This window comes from Camelus bactrianus, chromosome 9 (genome assembly GCF_048773025.1).
Source record: "Camelus bactrianus isolate YW-2024 breed Bactrian camel chromosome 9, ASM4877302v1, whole genome shotgun sequence".
NCBI lineage: Eukaryota > Metazoa > Chordata > Mammalia > Artiodactyla > Camelidae > Camelus > Camelus bactrianus.
This window is the reverse complement of record NC_133547.1, coordinates 77,239,296-77,261,056: the sequence shown is the minus strand read 5'-3', so window position 1 is coordinate 77,261,056 and position 21,761 is coordinate 77,239,296. Positions and strand designations below refer to the sequence as shown.

General features: G+C 36.4%; 1 protein-coding gene across 6 annotated transcripts in view; it reads left to right on the top strand.

Annotated features, from left to right (window-relative positions):
• Window positions 1-20,585, top strand: part of PHKB (phosphorylase kinase regulatory subunit beta) — a 164,456-nt gene extending 143,871 nt beyond the window's left edge. For all 6 annotated transcript variants that reach the window (XM_074370803.1, XM_074370804.1, XM_010950192.3 and 3 more), the window contains 5 exons: window positions 6,986-7,120; window positions 13,322-13,451; window positions 16,803-16,910; window positions 18,888-19,028; window positions 19,677-20,585. In XM_074370803.1, coding sequence (XP_074226904.1) covers window positions 6,986-7,120; window positions 13,322-13,451; window positions 16,803-16,910; window positions 18,888-19,028; window positions 19,677-19,814 — 652 coding nt within the window. In that variant the 3' untranslated portion in view covers window positions 19,815-20,585. The remainder of the gene's footprint in view (window positions 1-6,985; window positions 7,121-13,321; window positions 13,452-16,802; window positions 16,911-18,887; window positions 19,029-19,676) is intronic.
• Window positions 20,586-21,761: the final 1,176 nt, after the last annotated feature.

Here is a 21,761-nt window from a genome sequence, read left to right as displayed (position 1 = left end):
CTTGAGGTAGACACTGGGACCCCCATTTTAAACAACCTGAGATTCAGAGAGCTTAGGTGACTTCTCTTAGTCAGATCAGTACGTGAAAGAACTGGGGTTTATTCCCAGGACAGCCTGACTCCAGAGTTCTTGTTCTTCAGCCTTAAGTCCTTTGTGCATGTTTTCACGTAGGTGTACTGTTGCTCTTTTCTCAAGGAAACAGGCCCTACTGTTTATGTCTAAAACCTTTGACCTTTATGGTCCCTCCTATATGATTTCAACCTATGACCCACTTTTGTACTCAAGTATTCATGTAGTAGCTGTGATGTGCATTGGCTCCTGATGTGTTTTGTCTTCAGTTTGTCATTTCTCCAGTGTAGGATCAGTACTGTTAGCTTGTACAGTGCAAGACACACCAAGGATGCTGAATAGTTACAAGTTAACAAACATAAGAAATAAGATTGCCCCCTTTATTTATCATGAAACCAAGAAAATGGGGATGACTTAGAACTTATTCTAAGTTAGCCCCTGTACAGTGCAAGAGATACATTAAGATGCTGTGAAAATTCAGCCAAGTAACTTGCCCATGGTCACAAGACCAAGAACCAGGACTTGAACCTGGGGTGAATGATTCTGGAGTTCATGCTTCCCCACCCTCCTTCCAGCTCTCTTATCTAGAAAATAGGTAGACTGTCACTGCTTCTGCTTCTTCATTGGATTGTGGAGATTCTGGGTAAGGAAAGGGAATATCTTTTGCAAAGGACAAAACTGAAATGGTTAATTGCTATGACATTTGGTAATTTGAGAGTCTCTATCCTGTGACTTTTGGAGGACAAGTACCTCTGGGGATTTCTTCACAGCACAAATCCCAAAGAAGAGGATTCCACCCTGCACTCCACTCATCCCTACCCCCACCCCCAGCAACACATACACACATACTCACCCTTGTCTTTCAGTACTAGGTTTGCAAAGACCCTCTGTTCCTGCAAGACACATTCACCCTGGATGTATCCCTTTCTACCATAGTTGATTCTCCTTCAAGGCCCAATGGAATGATCCCTGAGCATTTCATATAGAAACATGAACTCAAAATCCCTTTTGGATCCTCTGCTGCCATCTGACATGGTCGCATCACCTGGTGGGACCTCACAAGGCACATAGCAGATACTCAAAAATCCGTGTGCCCACAGTGCTGTTACACCACATTAACAGAAAGGGTTTGGAACCCTGTCTCTACTCTAGGAATATCCGACAACCTCAGAGAATTGCAGTTATCCTGTCTGTGGTGCTTGTGATAGTGTCCCTCTGAAAAGAAAAAAGATATTTTTGTGTCTTTTTAATGTATTTTAATTATACTTTATCGTTAATAAATTTTACTTCAGACCTCAGCTCCTTAAGTGAATGGATTCCTTGAACATTAATTTACTGCCAGCAGCAAACACATGCTGTATTAGTATGTTTCTTTACAAAATTTACCTTGAATTAGCCCCTGGAAGGTTTTAGTTTACTTAAAGTTGATGAGCAAATTACTCATTTATAGAGTCCTTGAATGTCACATTTCTTACAAACTGTTGAATTTACTGCTTCTAAGTCACCCATTTGTGTTTGTAGCATGATTTTAAAAGAAAGAAGGGAGGGCATTTATAGAAAACACTTTTTTTTTCAGTTCCTTATGTTAATTAAAGCATTTCAGACTCATTTATATCTGACTTTTTACTATTGTGTCTTTCTTTTAAATGTTGATGATGATTGAAGAGACTGATGGTTCAGTCAGCTCTTAGCACCATATTCTTCCTGAAATGCCAGCATTCTTTAGGCTGAATGGACATAAAATACAGGAACATTTATCTTAGTTGTGGTGTAGCTTACCCATAATTCTCCTGTACTATGTATGTTTTATGTCTCTGTTTTAACCTAAGTTTTTTCAATTTTTAAAATTTATTTCTCTACATCACCCACTGCCTCAATTGCTTTAAACCAATGCCACCATGCTTCTTTTCTCTTTTTTCCAAGGTTAATCCTGCCAATGCAATTTCTTCAACCTCACTGCTGTCAGGCACTCCAGTGAACAGAATTAACCTGCTCACAGGAATGGTATCCCAGTCTGATAATGATTTGATTTGCTGTCTCATTATTGATTTGTGCTCCAGCTTTCATGTTGAAATAGATCAAGTTCCTGACAGGCCCATTACTGTGAAGACCTCCAATCAACTGCTTTCTGCTCTGGGTCTGTCATTCAGGCTTTAGTGAGAGATAACCCTTGAGGATATATGTTATCAAGCCTTTTTCATTCCTGCTTTTCATACCACCAGGACATCCTCTGTAAGCAGTTATGATCCATGCATGTCTTGTCTTCTAACACCCACAGCTGCATCTGTGGATCACACATCCAGTGGTTAGGGACAGCCATTGGTGTCATAGTTACCAGAAAGTAACACTGCGTGGGCAGTAAAGGAAAGAGGAGACAATTACAGTTCTGAGGTCATTAGCATGGTTTGATACTCATTCAAAGGATTTTGCTTTTGACATATGGTATGAGGTAAGGAAGTGAGATGAGGAGTTCTCCTGCTTCTATTCTATTATGATTAGATCGGAGATAAGAGTTGTGAGTGACCAACATTCACCAAACAGGAAGCTCACTTTGCCTCATCAAATTGTCACTCTCTCCATGTTAACATGAAACAAACAAAACAGTCCCTTCTTGCAACTTCCATTCTCCCATTATATAACTTGGTAAAATGCTTACACAGACAGTTCTCTGTTCATTTGTTTAACAGTAAACTTGGGAAATACGTCTTAGTATCTTGAAATAACTTCAAAATGATTACTTTAAAAATGGTTTCTTGCTATGAATCACTGCTATGCTTTATGGCATTTTTTTTAGAAAAATGTCAGCCATTCTGATTTACCAATGATGTCATATTTCCATGTACTTTATTTTATATACACTCCTTGATTGGGGCAGGTTGGAAAGAAAAATGCCAATACATACACAATATGCTGACTAACCTCACATCAAGAGAGTCTTTAGAAGGATAAGCTTATTTATTCTCAGAACTGTAGGGGAATACTAGTCTGCCTCTTCACACTTCCAGCAGCGCGGAGGAGTTCACTGTCCTCAAGTCAAACCATGATACGTTTGAAGGTTGATCTGGTCAGTCGTGTGTATCTGGCACTTTCTCATTTGCTTATTAGCAAGTAGAGCATGTCCCTGGTTGAGACAGACTGAATTTATAAGAACCTGGTCCAAGGATAACCTTCGTTCTTTTGACCTTCCACAGTTGCTTGCTTTCCCCACTTTGCATTAAGGGCTTTTACATTGGGATTGTCAGATCAGGTGTGGTGACTCTGTCATTAGGAATCAGGGAAAGAAGGCAGATTTTCTCATGCAAAGGAATCAATGCCCTTTTGTATCAGTAGTTCTAAAAATGGATAAAATGTCTTTGATTTTCTTAGCTGTGTTACTCACTTGGTTATTTACTTTCTCTAAGCCTCTGATTGCTGTGTAGTAGTTCACATCTGAGGCTATTTTGCTGTTTGTATTGTCGTCTTTGAAGAGTTCCAAGCTAAAAATATTAGTTTGGCCAGTATTTTTGAATAAATAATGTATTTTAACAATCTGGCAAATAAGTTATACGTGCTCCAATGAATGAAAAACAGTCACCTTTCTTTGGTGGTGTTGAGTACAATGCTTTCTATAATTTGCTCACAGAACTGCTGAGATTTTGTAAACAGAAGCCTGAGGGGAAATTTTTAGATCAACTATCTTTGCTTATGGTATTGAAGATTTTAAGAGGGAGGGTATAGCTCAGTTGGTAGAATGCTTGTTTAGCATGCAAGAGGTCCTGGGTTCAATACCCAGTACCTCCATTAAAAATAATAAACAAACAAAGAAAAAAACCTAATTATCCCCCCCAAAATGACAAAAAATTAAAAAAAATAAAATGAAGATTTTAAAAGGTAAATGTAATAGATAATGTTTAGTTTTAATAACTCAAGTTTTTGGAGGACCTTAAAAAAAAGTGTTTTAAGAAACTTAAAGTTACTTAGTTTAGAAGAGGATACCTCCTGAGTTAAATGGATGTGGCACTTAGACTTGAATTAAAATTGTATTACCTTCCTAGAAAAGTCAAATAAAAGGAGTTTGCTAACATAATTTGAATATTACAATTGAACATAACAACTGAACTCTATAATTTCAGAAACCTTTTAACATAACACTGTCTTATTTATTCCTTAAAATAATTTCATAAAATGAGCTGAACAAGTAATAGTAATATTCCCATTTGAAAAATAACTTGCAAATGGGGTTCAGTTGGTAAGTGACAGAATTGGTATTCATGTCTGTCTTTATTGTTTTTGCTTTTCATTATGAAAAAATTTAAATGTGTAGTAAGAGAATAATTTGGTAAATTTCCGTGTAGCCATTATTTAAATGGATATAAGCAATTGTTAGTAATTTACATTTACCATATTTGCTTCATCTTTTTTTTTGTTGTAGATTATAAAATAAATCCCAGACATTTTGATTTTTACCCCTCAATATTTTAGTAAATATATATGTAAAGTAAGAAAAAAGGACACTTTCTTAATAACCACAGTACCATTATCACACTCACCAAAATTAGCAATAATTTTAATATTACCTGATACTCAATTTTTATTTATATTTCTCTGGTTGTCTCCAAAATGACTTTTAAAAAAAAATACTAGGATCCTAAACAAGGCCCACACATGGCATTCGTTGTTACATTTCTTAAGTCACTTTTAATCTAGAACAGTACACCCTACCCCCATTTTTCTTTTCATGCCATTAACTTGTTTGTGGGGAACTAAAGGCTGGTCTTTAGATTTTTACATTGATGTTTCTTCTGTTATAAGCTGCCTCAAATGTAGATTGTAAATGCCTAATAAAGAAATAAAATAATAAATAGAAGACAACTTCTCTAATCTGTAGAATTAAAAATAGAGTTTTTTTAAATTAAGGAGAATCCATGGAGCAGTTTATTGTAACTGAAATGTTGCTGTAACAACTAATTTCATAAGCAACTTTAAAACATCTGAAGTAACTATATCCTTATGACTTTAATGCTTGTATAATAATTTGACTAAATGCAGTTCGTAATAATGAAGATGAACAGGTAAAGAAATTCTAGTCTTTGGCAATAGTATAGGTTTAGCCCAGCTTTTCTTTTCAGCTGGTTTGAGAAGTGCAAATTGTAAATCCTACTTCTGTCACATGTTCTTTTGTTGCACATATCAGGAAATGCACATTTATTTTATTGTTTGTAAATACCTTGTCATCTTTACTGTTCTTACCAAAGAGCAACTGTTAAATATGTATCATGTACTATCAGTGGTAATAGTAATGATCTATATTTTTTAAATTATTCTGTCTCATCCTGTGTCTCTCTCATGCCTCTATAATCTGTCTCAGTGTCATGCAACACATAATCTGCTTTTTGACTGGCAAACTAGTTAAATTCCAAACTTCCATAAATGGCGACAACAAAGAAGAGGGAAGAGGGTAGGAAAAAGAGCTGAGAGTTGCCTTAGCAGAGGACAGTGAGCCTGGAGCAGTCACAGAGCAGGGACACATTGCCTTGTGGCCTCTGCCTGGCCCAGCAGGCAGGGTGATGTGCTTGGTTAGTATCACTTCTGGCTCAACTGGGAGGGCATTTTTCTTACCATCTTCTCCATTGAGAGACATGAAAATCATCCCTTGAGGATGCATCACTGTTGTGTTGCAAACCATCATTGGCAGAAAGAAGGACTATAATCTTTATTCCCACCTAACTTTTTCATCTCTGTACCTATAATAACCTTGTGGGCAGTCTTTTGAAGAAGTGAATCAAGAGAAAGATATTGATATATCTGAATGCAGGAACTTCTCTACTTTAAATCTTGGTTGCTGTAACTAGATATTTCTACCTGTGGCCTGGCTCCACAGAGCACGAGTGAATGAAGACACATTCTTTCCAGATGCTGAGCTTCTCCGTCTCTGTCTGTTATTCAGTGTTCACAAAGGGTGTGAGGATGTAGCACAGGAATCTGCTTTTATTTGTGTAAAACTAATTCCCTCACTTTTCCTCACGGTATGCAGAGTTCTGGTTTCCTAAGGCACGATATTCTTTCCAGAGTTTTCTTTGGTTTGCGTAACTAGTTTACCTAAGTTCTTTCCTCAGAAAACAGTAAATGAAATGAGATGAAACTGTAAAAATACTTATTAAAAGCTCCTCACATTAAAGAATAAAATACTTACACATAAAATAATGAAATATTTTAGACATTTCTAAGCATATAACTATACCAGGCATGCAAATAGTGCTTTTCTAAAGAATTATATTGAAGCTCTTTCTGTAATGAAAACATTTTCTATGATCAGCATTTAAATATCTGGTAAAGAATAGATTCTTCTGAAATCTTTTGATTAAAGTATGTTCCCATCTATGCTACTATAATTAAATTATAACTGTGTTCCTATATTTCAAAGGCACACACTTCTCCTCTGTCCCTTCCAGTTACAAGGGAATGACTGCAAAATAAAGGAAGTAGGTTAAAAAAAAAAAAATTATCTTTCCTGGGAAAGGAACAGTTATATAATAGCATATCTCAGCCCATTTTTAAAATGAATTATTTTTATTCTATTTGTTTTTTGCATGTGTCGAATATTAAGAAAATAATAGTAGTGCGGCAGCTTTTTGTGTACTGTATACCACTGTACCAAATTAGTAGACTCTCATTTGGTAAGAACCTGAGTCCCTGCCTGTTTTCATGTTTTATTACCTAACTACATACGCAAGAGCAGGCCTCATTTTTTAAGAGTCTGATGATGTCACGTAATCTTGATGGAGGTAATTATATCAGCAGTTCAGGAAATTTAAATGGCCTTTTCATCATTCCTTGTTGGATGGGTCAGTGCTGTTAAGCGCATTGTCGTGAGAAGCACAAGATGATTTTATTTCAGGAGCTATTGATTCATGCTTCTTCCCCTGTTTTGTTTCAGGTGGATCATCCATGCTATGGAGTATGAACTACAGATCCGTGGTGGAAACAAGCCAGCCAGGGACTTATATCAGCTCTCACCTAGTGAAGTGAAACAGCTTCTGTTGGATATTCTCCAGCCTCAGCAGAGTGGAAGGTAATGAGGGTCCTTTGTTACCTACAGGACACTCTGGATTTATAACAACATTATATGTATTTCTTAACAATGTCTTATTAATTATATATACATTATATATTATATAAATAAAAGTATTTATAATATGTATGTGTAATTAGTAAGACATTGTTAAGAAATAAAATACAGCATTGTATCAGAGACCACTAGACCACTATACTAGATGGGCAGTATACACAGAGACACTGATTAAAATGTTTGTCTTCAGTTGTGATTTTGTGTTATCCTGAATTTTCTACTTTTTTCGGGTATAGTTTGTAAATATTACTTCATTTTTATTATTCTGTGCAGAATGTAACACTTCGTACCACTTTGGTCAATATCCTTTCTGATCCTTTGTAGTGCTCACCATCTCCTCCCAACATTTTGGTGTGGAAGTTTGGCTTTGGTAATGTTATATAAACAATTTTGTCTGTAACTCTGTCACTCTAATTAGACTGTAAACTTCTTCAGGGCCAGACCCTGTCTTAGACTTAACTTATCTAAACTTAGAATAAGAGCAAAATAAATATGGATTGTATTGAATTGAAGAGTTATTTTTATTACAGAAAGAACTTTAACATAATTATTTAGACAAGCATTTAATGAACAGTCTTTGTGTGCTTGGTACTTTCCAGGGTGTTATAGTGATATGCTTAAAATGCCTCGAAAAGAAGTCTTCTACAAAAGTAGATTTGAACAAATGGAAAGGCATCCTTGTTCTTAGATAGGAACACTCAACATTTTAAAGATGTCTGTTACAAATTTAATGCATTTCCAGTAAAGTTCCAACAAGCTGTTGGAGTTAAACAAGTTAATATTAAGCTTCATATTGATATAAAAAAAAGTGAGAATTATCAGAAAAACATAAAATAAAGACTTGTCCTAAGAGATAATAAAAATATTTAAAAGCCTCTATAATTAAAATAATATGATACTAGTACATGAGCAGATAAATAGAACAGTTGAACAGACTGGAAAGTCCAGAAATAGATCCCAGGCACATATGGAAATTTAGTGTATGATAACAGTGACATCTCAAATCACCAGGTCAAGGATGGACTTTTTAAATAAATAGTGATGGGACAACTAGATAGTCATTTGGAAAAGATAAAATAAAATCCATACTTTATACTGTATACAATAATAAACTCCGAAGAAACTAATGATCTAAATGTAAAAAAATGACACTACTAGTGCTAAAAGAAGACATGGATAAATTCTCCTGTAACCTTAATATGGGAAAGGCTTTCTAACTGACACCCAAACCCCGGGGCAATAGGAGATTAATAAGACTATATATAAATTAAAAACGACATTTTGCATGGTAAAAAAAAAATGGACAATGCCAAAGACAATGGAGAAACTGGAACAAAACATATGTTACAAAGAGCTAATATCCAGGAATCTTAAAAATTGAGGGACAAAGAACCAAAAACCTAAGGAAATACATAATTGATCAATTCATTTAAAATATTTTTAAAATAGATCTTAAATATTCAGAAAGATGTTAAAACTAACTCGTAACTGGAGAAGTGTAAATTAAAACATTGAGATAGCATTTCTCATCTATCAGACTGGCAAAAGTTAAACAGTGTAACGAACATTTGCTGACGCCATGGGGAAACACACTCTCACATATAGCTGGTGAGTACACCCTTCTGTATGGGAATTTGGCAGCATCTAAAAAAAGTCTACTTGTGCACTTACTCTTTGACCCAGCAGTCTTACTTTTAGCAGTTTACCCTGGCGATAAGCCTCCAACAATATGAAAATATATATGCACAAGTTTATTCATTGTATCATTGTTTATAATTGCAAATTTTCTAATGCTCATGACCTAAGCCTGGGGGATTATTTGAAAAACTACATATCCACACAATGGAATACTATGTGAAAAAAGAATGAGCATGGTCTCTATAAACTGATATGGGGTAATTTCTAGGCTATCTTGTTAAATAAAAACAGCAAAAGTACAATAGAATATAGTATGCTACTCTTCATTTGTGCAAATGAAATATAGGAAAGATAAACCAGAAACTGATGAGATCAGCTACCTTCAGAGAGGGTGGGAACTGGATGGAAGGAATGGAGAAGCAGGTACAGTGCAGTAGGGTTACAGGGCAGAGCAATATATACATTTTTATATACCTCTGGGTCTTAAACTGTGCTAATGTTTTATATTCCCCACACATAAATAATTAATTAAAATTAATCCAGGTGGAAGGTACCCAAAATAGGTTACAACCAGTGACAAATGAACCTCACTGTATTACAAACGGGTAATATTACCACATTGAAGGAGGAGGGGAAGACAAGAATTAACCAACATACCTTCAGAAAACATTGACTGGACACTGTAAAGCTTAACGAAAAAAAGCACTGCACATGAATACTGCACTCTATAATAAATTTTTCTCTCATAGAGGTAGGAATTAGCAATTCTGAAATTTTTAGATATATATATATAAATTGTATGTAAATACATTAAATTATATATAAATAAACTATATATAAATTATATATATATAGTGTGTGTATATGCACACACTAAGATTGAATAAATAAGTAAATAATATTGTGGCTAATGAAAGCCAGGGTTTTCACTGTTGGAGAATGTAGTTACAAATAAGGAAAAGGGGTGGCTAGAAAATACCCTGTGATATTGGATTGGAATTGGAAGTATCACTATGAGAATTCATGTTTTTTACATAAATGGATAGATACAGAAAAATGTGATTGTGTATACCTGTATGTGAGCATACAGCCATATCTTTCCTAACTCTGTCCACCGAGAGGACCTAGAAGTAATGAAACACCAACAACAATGAACAAACCTAGTGCCCACATATCAATTTCTCAATACCATTTTTCTAATTTTTCCAAGATTTTTTTTTTTTTTTTTTTGGAGAAATGGTTGATTCCAGGGCTGGGGCAGAAAAAATACAAATGAGCCTGGAGCTTCTTGTGGTACCAGAAAGTGCTCCAAAAAAATTACAGAGATGTGTTAGAGGGATACTGGAGACAATGTGAAGGAGGCTCAATGGCCAAAGCTGGAGCAATTTGAACAACAAAATAAATAATGATAATATTGGATTATATCCCATAGAATAAATATCCATGAGTCAGTACTGATATAAGTAGATAAATGGGAGAGAAGGGACTCTTACTACAATAGAATTCCAATTAATAAGTGTAGATAGAAATGCTCAATATTACTAATTATCAGAGAAAGGCAAATCAAAGCTATAATGAGGTATCACCTCACACCAGCCAGAATGGCCATCATTCAAAAGTCCACAAATGACAAACGCTGGAGAGGCTGTGAAGAAAGGGGAACCCTCCTACACTGCTGGTGGGAATGCAGCTTGATGCAGCCACTGTGGAAAACAGTATGGACATTCCTCAAAAGACTAGGAATAGACTTACCATATGACCAAGTAATCTGACTCCTGGACATATATCCAGAAGAAACCCTACTTCAAAAAGACACCCACACACCAATGTCATAGCAGCACTATTTACAATAGTGAAGACATGGAAACAGCCTAAATGTCCATCAACAGATGACTGGATAAAGAAGTACTGGTATATTTACACAATGGAATACTATTCAGCCATAAAAATGACAACATAACGCCATTTGCAGCAACATAGATGTCCCTGGAAAATGTCATTCTAAGTGAAGTAAGCCAGAAAGAGAAAGAAAAATACCATATGAGACCGCTCATATGTGGAATCTAAAAAAAAAAACAAAAAAAAAACACACACACACATAAATATAAAACAGAAATAGACTCATACACATAGAATACAAACTTGTGGTTACCAGGGGCGGGGAGGAGTGGGAAGGGACAGACTGGGAATTCGAAATTTGTAGATACTGACAGGCATATGTAGAATAGATAAACAAGATTATACTGGATAGCACAGGGAAATATATACAAGATCTGTGGTAGCTCACTGTGAAAAAGTATTTGACAATGAATATATGCATGTTTATGTATAACTGAAAAATTGTGCTCTACACTGGAAATTGACATAACATTGTAAACTGACTATAACTCAATAAAATTAAATTAAATTAAAAGTATAGATGGAATGATGGAAATAGAAACAATAATAATTGTTGTAGGCAGGACCCATCAGTGGATGCTGTATTTAGTGGGTGGAAGTATGATGAGAAATAGAAAATTTGCATAATTTTGAAGTGTTTCCATTCAAGATACTTTTTAACTGTAAAAGGCAAAATAGTAACTTTACAGTGAACAAGAAACCCAGTAGACTCCACCTTAACCAGATGATCAAGGTTAACATCACCAGTAATAAGACCCATCAACATCACATACACCCTGATACGATACTGTACTGTAGAGGATACAACCATTTCTGGGCATTCTTGTGAAAAATTCATGATCTAAGTCTAATCATGAGAAAACGTCAGACAAACCTAAATTGAGGTATGTTCTACAAAATAACTGACATTTCTAAAATGTCAAAGTCGTGAAATATAAAGGAAGATTGAGGAACTGTCACAGATTAGAGGAGCCTAAGGAGACTTGGAAATTAAATCCAGTGTGGGGTCCTGGATTGGATCTGCAATGAAACAAGAAAATTTGTGGTGAAATTGGCAAAATTTGAATAAGGCCCATAGAGTAATAGTATTGTATCAATGTTTATTTCCTGGTTTCGATAGTTATACTATTGGTTATGCAAGATGACAGAAGTAGAGGAAGCTGAGTAAAAAGGAACTTTGTTAATTTGTTTTTACTTTTCTGTAAGTCTAAAATTTTTCAAAATAAAAAGCCAAAAAAGTAAAAACAAAGGAGAGTTCTAAAATAATTCTCTCCTCCACTGTGAGTATTCACAGATTTCTACTTTTTATGTTCTAAGCAAACATCTCCTTTTTATAGTATTAACCTTGACCTCATAGAACTCTGAAAATACATTTTTTTTTAATTGTCGCCAAAGGGAATAGGAAAAGACATCAAATGCAGAGTATAGGGTTTTCAGTTTGCACACCGATTATCCAAAGTAAAACATCACCAAGGAATACCTACTCCTTTGGGCTTTTTCTCTTTAGCATAGCACTGAACCCAGCCACACAAGTCTGGGTCTGGGGAAACAAACTGTACATCCGAAAAAGACGCCTCTCTCACTTACATAGTGATGTAACTTTATTGGTCATCTTTTACCACAAGAAAAATGTCTTTTTTGTTTGTTTGTTTGTTTACTGCATCCTGCATAGCTGTTTTCACACCTAGAAATATTGTTGGTCATGACATGCCTGCCTTGTGGTTGATGACATATTTCACTCTGCTGTCTGTTTTAATACCAGTGTAAAAAAATTTGTATTTGTTCCTGTCTTCAGCTTTTGGAAGAACATACTCCTATGTCATTTGTGTATACTTTTCAAATTATGCAAATTTTGCATCTTTACCAGTTTGTGAATGAAGTTAACTATTATATCTTTAAGATTTAACACTTAATCCATGAAAATGAGAGATCTAGAATTTTGGCTCATCACTATATGTTGTTACGGTATGTAACAACAGTTTGTAGCTGATTTTTCAGCACTGGTACTTTGACCACTTTTAAATAGAAAACTATAAAGTTTAACTTAAAATATAAGGTTTAAAGTAAGATAGTTTCATTAGCTCCATCATGCCTTTTTTGAGCATTCATCTACTAATCAAATGTTTATTGAGCACCTTTCTGGGAGAAGTGTAGGGGAGCAATCAAGCTATATATATATATATAGGGGTGTATGTGTGTGTGTGTATGTATATATATAATGTCCATGGTTTCATGGAGTTTAACATTGTATTGTGTCTCAGGACCACGTAAACTTATTTTGAAATTGGCTGCTCCTATGTTTTTAAACTGAGCTGCTTTGCATATTAGAAAATCATTTGATCACATGAGTTGTAAGAAACTTACTAGAGAATAACATTTTGCCTGTTCAATTTTTTAGCATCTTGGGGATTTTCTCCTTTCCTGCAGAGCTCTGTTTTCACTATGAAATATTTAGTAACCTCTATAACACATGGTAGATATGCATCATTGATGGATTTTGGCTTTTACCTCTCACCCTCTTGGAACAGTTAATCCATATAAAAGCCCTGCTTTCTACACGAACAGGCTTGTTTTTTCAAAACTGAGGCGTTTTCTGTTGGTCTACAGATGTTGGCTGAACCGGCGTCAGATCGATGGGTCTTTGAACAGAACTCCCCCTGGGTTCTATGACAGAGTGTGGCAGATCCTGGAGCGCACACCCAACGGCATCATTGTAGCCGGGAAGCATTTGCCACAGGTACAGCCCCACTGTGTTTGTGTCAGTAAAAGGCCTTCCGAAGGGACCTGAAGGAGCAGATAATTCTTTCCCCTCTGCATTCGAATAACCTTTCTGCTTTCTGCTTATGCCGTTCTCTAAGAGTGCTTAAAAGAGGGGTATCTGCATACCTGAAGAGCGAGAAGAAGTCTAAGAAGTCTGATCCGTTGGATTGGATATATTTTTTCCCAGTCTGAGGTCCTTTTATTTTTCTGTTTTAGTGTTCCTCAGTACAGAAGCCTTGCCTTAGTTACCAAATGGATATTTTGCTTAAAAGTAGTGTTTTAATTAAAAAAAGTTTGTATTATCATATTTCAGATGTTTCAAGGAAGTACTCTGTTTAAAGGGACCATATGGCCATACCTTTTGCCAAGCAGTCTGTTTTTCCTTTGTTTGTTATTAGTGAATTTAGGGTTTCTCTTGTTGGCATTACTGTGAATGGTGGCTTTCCTTGACTACCAAGTGGTAGTGGGCCAGTGCTGGGGGGCCTCACAGGCAGTAAAACATACATTTAAAAGACAGAACCAAATCAGTCCCAAGAAACAAGGTGACTCAGTAATGCTGTGGATAAGGAAATTACTACTTAAAAATCACGTTGAATGTGGAAAGTGCAGTAATTTTTAGGTCATTAGAAAATCACTTGTTTTACTCAAGTTGTAACTTACTTTTGTCCAAATAAATTAGTGTCCTCTCCTTCAGATGGTTTCTCAAGTTACATAAACCGTCCTGCTTCTTTGATTTAATTATTTAATCCTGACACCTAAATCATTCTGCTTGTGCAAAAATGTGAATAATTAGGCCTTCTGAAAATGAAGTACTGTATTTCTTTCATTTGAAACATCAGCAAGATTATTTTTCATGAAAGTATACAAATAAAGTATTCTTTTTTATTAAAGTATAGTTGATTTTCAATATTATATTTTAGGTATACAACATAGTGGTTCAATGTTTTATGGATTATACTCCATTTAAAGTTATTATAAAATGTTGGCTATGTCCCTGTGCTGTACAATATACACTTGTAGCTTATTTATTTTATAGATGGTAGTTTATACGTCTTAATCCCCTTTCCCTACCGTGCCCCTTCCCCTTCCCTCTCGCTCTGGTAACCACTAGTTTGATCTCTATATCTGTGAAAATCAAATATTCTTCCCACACACACCAATACTCATTTTGTTCATATGTACATAGAGTGTTTTTGAAAGGACCCACAAGAAACTGGTAGCATTGTTTGCCTTTGGGAAAAGAAACTGTGGTCTGGGTTGGGGAACAGGGTGAGCTTTTCACTGAAAACCCTTTTTAACCTTTCAGTTTTGAACTTTGCAAATCTATTACTTAGTCACAAAAAAATGAATAAGAACTTTGTAAAAAGTATGCTTTATGCTGTTCACACACTGTTGAGTGGTTTTCGTTGGTTGCCAGTGTAGGTGCTCCAGCCCTTTCCCAGACACTCCATGACCGCTGTGTGGAGCAGCTCTGTCCCCTGTGGGCCGGGAACCAGCTTCTGCTGTTCACGTCCTGCTGCTTCTGCTGGGCCTCAGGTCTGCCTACAGTGGGCTGCAGCAGCCTTTTCTTGGCTTCTTTCCCAAGCCCGGTGTTACCAACCAGATTTTCCTTTAATCGTCTGATTGCCTGGGCCACTTACTTAGTATTCCCTCTTTGCTAACAACTATATGTTAAGTATTTTTATGTGCCAGGCACTTTTCTAATCCTCACAACACTCCTTTGAGGTAGGTGCTTTATTATTACCATTTGACAAGTGAGGAAGCTGAAGCCGAGCTAAGTGATTTTCCCGTGGTCACACATCTGGGAAGCAGCCGACCCAGAGTGTGACCCCTTCCCCAGCAGTTTGATTTCTGAGCCTTTTCGCTTCTTCGTTGCACTTTCTGCTTCTTTCAGAGAGTGGAAAATAAGGCAACCTTGTTGTCTCTTCCCTAGGTTTGATTGTCATATTGCATACCAGCTAGGCTGACTTTTCAGATGAAATATATTAAAGGGAAATTGATGTGAAACTATGAAAGGATGTTCCTTTCCTTCTGTAACCCCAGTGATCTCATTGCTAGACATACACAGTTATAATTACAGGCAAACCTGTGATATTGCAGGTTTGGTCCCAGACCATCTCAATAAAGCAAGCTACACAAATATTTTGGTTTCCCAGTTTATATAAAAGTTATATTTACACTATACTGTAGCCTGTTAACTGTGCAATAGCATTATGTCTAAAAAAAATCCAAATTACGTACCTTAAAGAAAAATACTTTATTGCTAAAAAATGCTAACCATCATCTGACAACACAGGGTTGCCACAAACCTTCAATTCGTAAAAAAAAAAACCACAGTATCTACAATAAATCAAAGCACAGTAAAACAAGGTATGCCTGTATCTTGTTCAGCAGCCAGGCTTCATTTTCCCCAAATTGGGTACTACCTGTAAACATTAACAGTATGTTGGATTGTATTGAATATAGAATACAACAGATGGACCATATTGAATATAGGACCGAGGCATTATTATACTGGGCAAAATTACATTGCTATCACTTGATTGAAAGGGGACATTTCTGCTGGGTCCCAGTTTGAGTGGTAAGTAGATACACATTGTTCTGAGGCTATGATTAAGTTCACTGTAAACTTGGTTATAATTCTGATGACTCCATCTGCTTTCCACCATACAAGCCTAACGTTTAGAGCCTTCCCTTCCATCCTTTGAAGAGTGTCCACCATGCCCAGATTTGGTTTGGATTTGAGTTTATTTTCTGCTTTCATTCAGTTTGTGAAAAGTATATGGAAGATTTTGCAACACTCTTGTTTTAAATGAAATATAAAGAGTAGAGAAACTCTTTTAGTTTTACCTTTTTCTGTATTTGCTTGCCATTTCTGCAAATAATGTTTTTGCTTATTTGTGTGCATTTTTTTGCCACCAGCCCAGAAAGGACCTGCCACAGAAATGATGTTAATTCAGTAGCAAATGACTTACATGCTGAAGTCTGACAGCAAGCATAACTTCTTGCATTAATTCTGAAAGCAATTATGTACTCTTATTTGTTGTCTCAATTTTTATCTGTTCCTTTTATGTATTGAAGTGTCTTTCTAATGCAGTCCCTTTTCCTTAAGAACAATATGGTGAAGATAACTACTAAAAACAGGTTTAATTTATCACGGTAGTGAGCAGGTTGGCTTCAGTAGGTTGACATATATAAAATTCAGTCATATAGCTGAAAATGCTCTCTTAAGGTTTTGTAGAAGCTGGAAAATAATCAAAAATGAAATTCCTCTATTAGTCAGGAACCAGAGTATAACCATGCAGCAAGTTAATGTTATTTTTTTCAGCAACCAACCTTGTCAGACATGACCATGTATGAGATGAATTTCTCTCTCCTTGTGGAAGACATATTGGGAAATATTGACCAGCCGAAGTACAGACAGATCGTTGTGGAGGTTTGTATCTAACCTAATCTAATGTAGATTACTAAAGAAGTGCTTTCTGTCTGCTCCCTGAAAGCTGCCCAAGAGACCAGGAGCTCCACTCCTCACCTCACCCAGTCCTTCCTCTGCTTGAGTCCCGGAGAGGATGGTCATCCTTGACCCAAGTCAAGGCACATGAACAATTCAAACATCGTAAATCCTGACTGCGCACCGTTTTCAGCTGCATGCTCACCCCCGCAGTAAATGCATCAACACCATAAAAGAGAGGAAGTGATCTTTTCTTTTATTTGTTTCATTTTCAGTCTTTTCTGTTTGTGGAAATAATACATGACTATTGTAGAAAGTTTTAATAGTTCAGAAAATTACAAAAAAGAAAGCAAAAAATTTTCCTCTGTACCTACTAGCAGTAGATCATCACTGTTGATATTCTGAGGGACAACTTTCCAAATACCTCTCCATGAATAGAGAAGGCATGTAATTTTCTGTATCATCACTGCTCTGTGTAAAAGTTAAATGCTAAAATACACACGCGTACATGCACATGTGTACACATGCCTTTATGACATTTTAAAACATTATACCCAATAAATAGAGAATCTTCCCAAATGAATGGGTATAATTTATAGCTCATCTTCCCTTTGTCTCTCGGGGGAGGTCTCCATGAGACTGTGTGTTTCTTGGAGGGTAGATAATGTGTCTCACTGATACAGAAGCTCTCAGTGAGTGCTGAGCAGGGTGTGGCACCTCCTAAAATAAAGCACTTCAGGAGCTACAGTCAGCTGAGTGAAATTCAGCCTTATCTCTGATGTGCCAGGATTTGGAAAGAGTGTCAGCCAATCAGTCTCATAGCATGTGGGAAGGAGGCAGAGACTGGAGTCAAGAAAACATGGGGTTAGTAGAAGGGTGGATGCCTTCCTTGTGCTGTGAACCTTTTGGTATCTTTTGCCCAGTATCCGGGACCCACAGTGGACATGGAGAGCCCTAAAATGAGGTCATTCTCTTTGCAGAAGAAATTTTCCAATAGAACCTCAGAAAAACTTTGGGGTTTTTTTTTTTTTGGTTTTTTTTTTTTTTTTTGGCTAAAGCCCTGCCCCAAGGTCTCCCACATTATGACCCTGGATTTTTTCCTTTGGTTCTTTCAGGTTCTGTTTTAGAAGCATTTCAGTAAGTACAGTGAGAAGGATTCCCAAGTTGGGAACTATGAGGCCTTTTTCCTGTTCCATGTACAAAGTAGGAGCCATAATGATCATCAGAAAGTCTCCAAGCATTGTATACTCATACAATCTTTGCGTATTAGAGTTTGTCATGTAAAATGGGTATTAGTACTTAGGATACATGTATGGGGTAGCCAGACAGTTGAATGATGCATTAAACTAACAGCTTATACAGACCAAATAGTATTCATATCAGAAGGAGGTCAGAGTTAAATGTGTTGTTTAAAATATAACCATCCCCTGAGAAATACCAAAATCATTACAGCATCACACTCATTTTGGGGTGTGAGCCTAGATCCAGAGTCTCCGCTGAGCTCGGCTGCTTCCTCTGGCTTTGTTGTCCACCGCCTCTTCTGGGGCAGCCTCTGCCCCACTGGACACTGGATTTGGTGTCTTGCCACCAAAGATGAACGCCTGAAGGCCAGAGCGAGTTCAGACACTTTGGGTGAATGGGGCAGTAGGTACTATAGTCAGGATTAGGAAAGTCATTTTTCTGAGTTACTAATTTCATTTAAGTGACTGGAAAACATTTCTGTACAGCTACAGAGGGATACATACAATGAAAAAAAAAAGTTCTGTTCCAAACAGAACTGATGGTACTAATTTACAAGATTAGGAAGATTCCATCAATAGATGACCCTAGAGCGCATCATTGTACAGAACACACTGTGGGATATGCGGCTCATCCATCAGTCTGAATAAAGAATGAAAACCTAACCAGACTCTGTTGCTTTTATAGTTCATATAATTGGCTTTCAATGTCTGTCTCCTCTAGTTACTAATGGTTGTATCCATTGTACTGGAAAGAAACCCTGAGCTAGAATTTCAAGACAAAGTCGACCTAGACAAACTGGTGAAAGAAGCATTTCATGAATTTCAAAAAGACGAGAGTCGGCTGAAGGAAGTTGAAAAGCAAGTAAGTAGAGAAAATAGCTTTTGGTAGACTTTTTTCTTTGGCTCAGTTCTTCAAAATATCCCTAATCTCATATCACTTAACTTACAAAACAGATTTACAGAGTACAAAGTAGAGTACTTGCCGGGCAGAGGGAAGTCTGATTTATTTGAGGAATTACTGTTACTTTTTAGTTAATTACTAGTCAATTCAGCTGTGAAGTTCTGACTAAAAAGAAGTCTCGGAAGAAATAAATTTCCTTTATATAGTTAGCAGTTAAAATGTGTTCTACCAAAAAGGAGCCGTAGATTCTAGAAGGCCATAAAATTAAATACCGGGGAGGCTGGGCATGAGTAACAGGCTACATTGGTGCTGTGTGACTACCTAATACAGTCCCTTCCAGGCCTGTTTAATATTTTATGCTTATTCATAAAAAGGTTCCCTAAGTAAACAAAAATTATCAGCAAAGGGGAGAATACTAAAAATGTCTGTCTTTGTTTTATATGCTGAGAAGACACCTCAGGAAAATAAAAGAAAAACTCAAGAAGCTCATATTTTCCATGAGGAAATCTTTCTGTGAATTTATTTTTCCCTCTAGGCTGACAGTGATTTTATCTGTCAACTCTTTACAAACAAAAAATGAAAGGATTTGCTTACTGTTTTCATTTGCAGGATGACATGACTTCCTTTTACAACACTCCCCCCCTGGGAAGAAGAGGAACATGCAGCTATTTGACAAAGGCGGTGATGAATTCGCTGCTGGAAGGAGAAGTCAAGCCGAGCAATGACGACCCGTGTCTGGTTAGCTAGTGAGGAAGGTGTAAGAGACCCCGTTGAGACACGTTTCCTAGAAATGTGTTAAGTTTTGTGTTGACGCTTAATCAAGGCAGCCATGTATATGTATGTGTGTGTGTGTGGGCTGATCATGCTGATGTGGGGGTTGCCGCGCCCTTGGCAGAGTTACTGGACCTCTTGCATGCCATAGCCAACCTGATGGTAAGAAATGCTTTCAATCAAGTGAAAAAAAGTTCTCATGATTACGCCAACTACGGTAATAATGAACAATAGAAGTAGTTTATGAATTGAAAGTTCACCACTGCATGTTTTACGATCACATAGCTCATCAAAATGAATCTTTGCACTTTGGACTAAATTCCCACCTTACTGCCAATTAAAATGAATTTGCCAACTAGGAACGTATACTGGGAATGAAAATATATTGAAAGAATGGTCAGTTTTTGTAACTGGCATTGTCATGCCAGGAAAAGATTAATATGCCTCAGAAAAGCAAAATCAGCCAGCTGATATTTTGATTATCAAACTGCACTGTTGATAACATTTTAGTATACAGAGCTATTGTACAATTTTTAACCTTGTAAACATGATTGTGGTTTTATATTTATGCTAACTATAGGGGTTTGAACTAAAATACAGTGTAATATTGTCTATACCTGATCAAATATTTCCTTTGAGCTCTCATGTGTAAGATTGTTCAGCAGCATGGACTGTTAACCTAGTTTGTACTGGTAAAAACAAAATTAAGAATTAAAAGTCAATAAATTTTATTTCTGAATTAATGAATATATCCGGATACATTCTTTATTCTCATTATTCACAATATTGAGTTTATTACTCCTGAATATTTTCATTTAATTGATCGGGAGGTGAAATGGAAGAGAATTTATGGTACCTACCATTACACGTAGTTTGCTACCAAATTTACTTAAGCAAACATTGGTGAAAATATCAAGTAGATTAAACATTTAAATTTGATGAATTTATTTCCTTACTGAATGTTACAATGAAGCTCATCAATTTGAGCCCTGGCCCCAAAGAGAATCATTTTTACGGCCTAAGTATTACGGAGTTTCACCTGAGAAGTCAAATATGTCACATAAAAATGCAGCCCACTTGTAGAGTCTTGAAAAGATTTAAAGAAAGGACAAGTAGGTTTGGTTGCAAGTCAAATTGATATCAAGTAAATGGATACATGAACCCATGGAAAATCTGAAGAAATCAGGCACATCCCTCATAATTTTGAGGCACACTGCCTAGGTCTTGCGTAAGAAATTATATGTGCAAAATAGGGAAAAATGAGGCAGATCTGACTATAGAACATTTTTTTTGGAGGAATCAGAATAATAAATAACATCTATTCGGAGTCTGTTACGTAGTCAGTGTTTCACATGAATTTTAGTGTCAAGTTTGCATACTGGTCATATGAAATAGAAACTGTCATCCGAGCTTTGCTGGTAAGAATACTAATACTAAGGTCCAGATTATGTCATAAATTCCTCTACCTGTAGTATGAAGAGAATTCAATTTGCTCTGTGTCTTTACCAAATCTATGTACTTTTCACTAATCTTTTCACTAATCTCCCCCAGATTGTGATTTTTTTTTTCCCTTTAATGGATTGTGGTCTTAGAATGCCACATTTCCAGGTAAACTCACTAGGGAGAAGCCAGCAACAGTGGTTGCAGGCTGTGGGGCATCCTTCTGCAAGAACCCTGGCCTAAGGCTGTCTTTCCCGATTGCAGTCTTTGATTCTAAACCAATCACTGGGTTCTGTCCACAACCGTGATCTTACTGGATTACAAATCACTTTTGCAAGCCTCTAGATGACTGTTATAAGTGCTCATCGCACACAGAATTCCTCACTGATCAATTTGAGTTTTTCCCTTTGATTCAGAACAATTGATGAAAAGCAAAAACCATGAGTCTGGCTCTGAAAAAATTCCAAGAGATAGTTAACATAA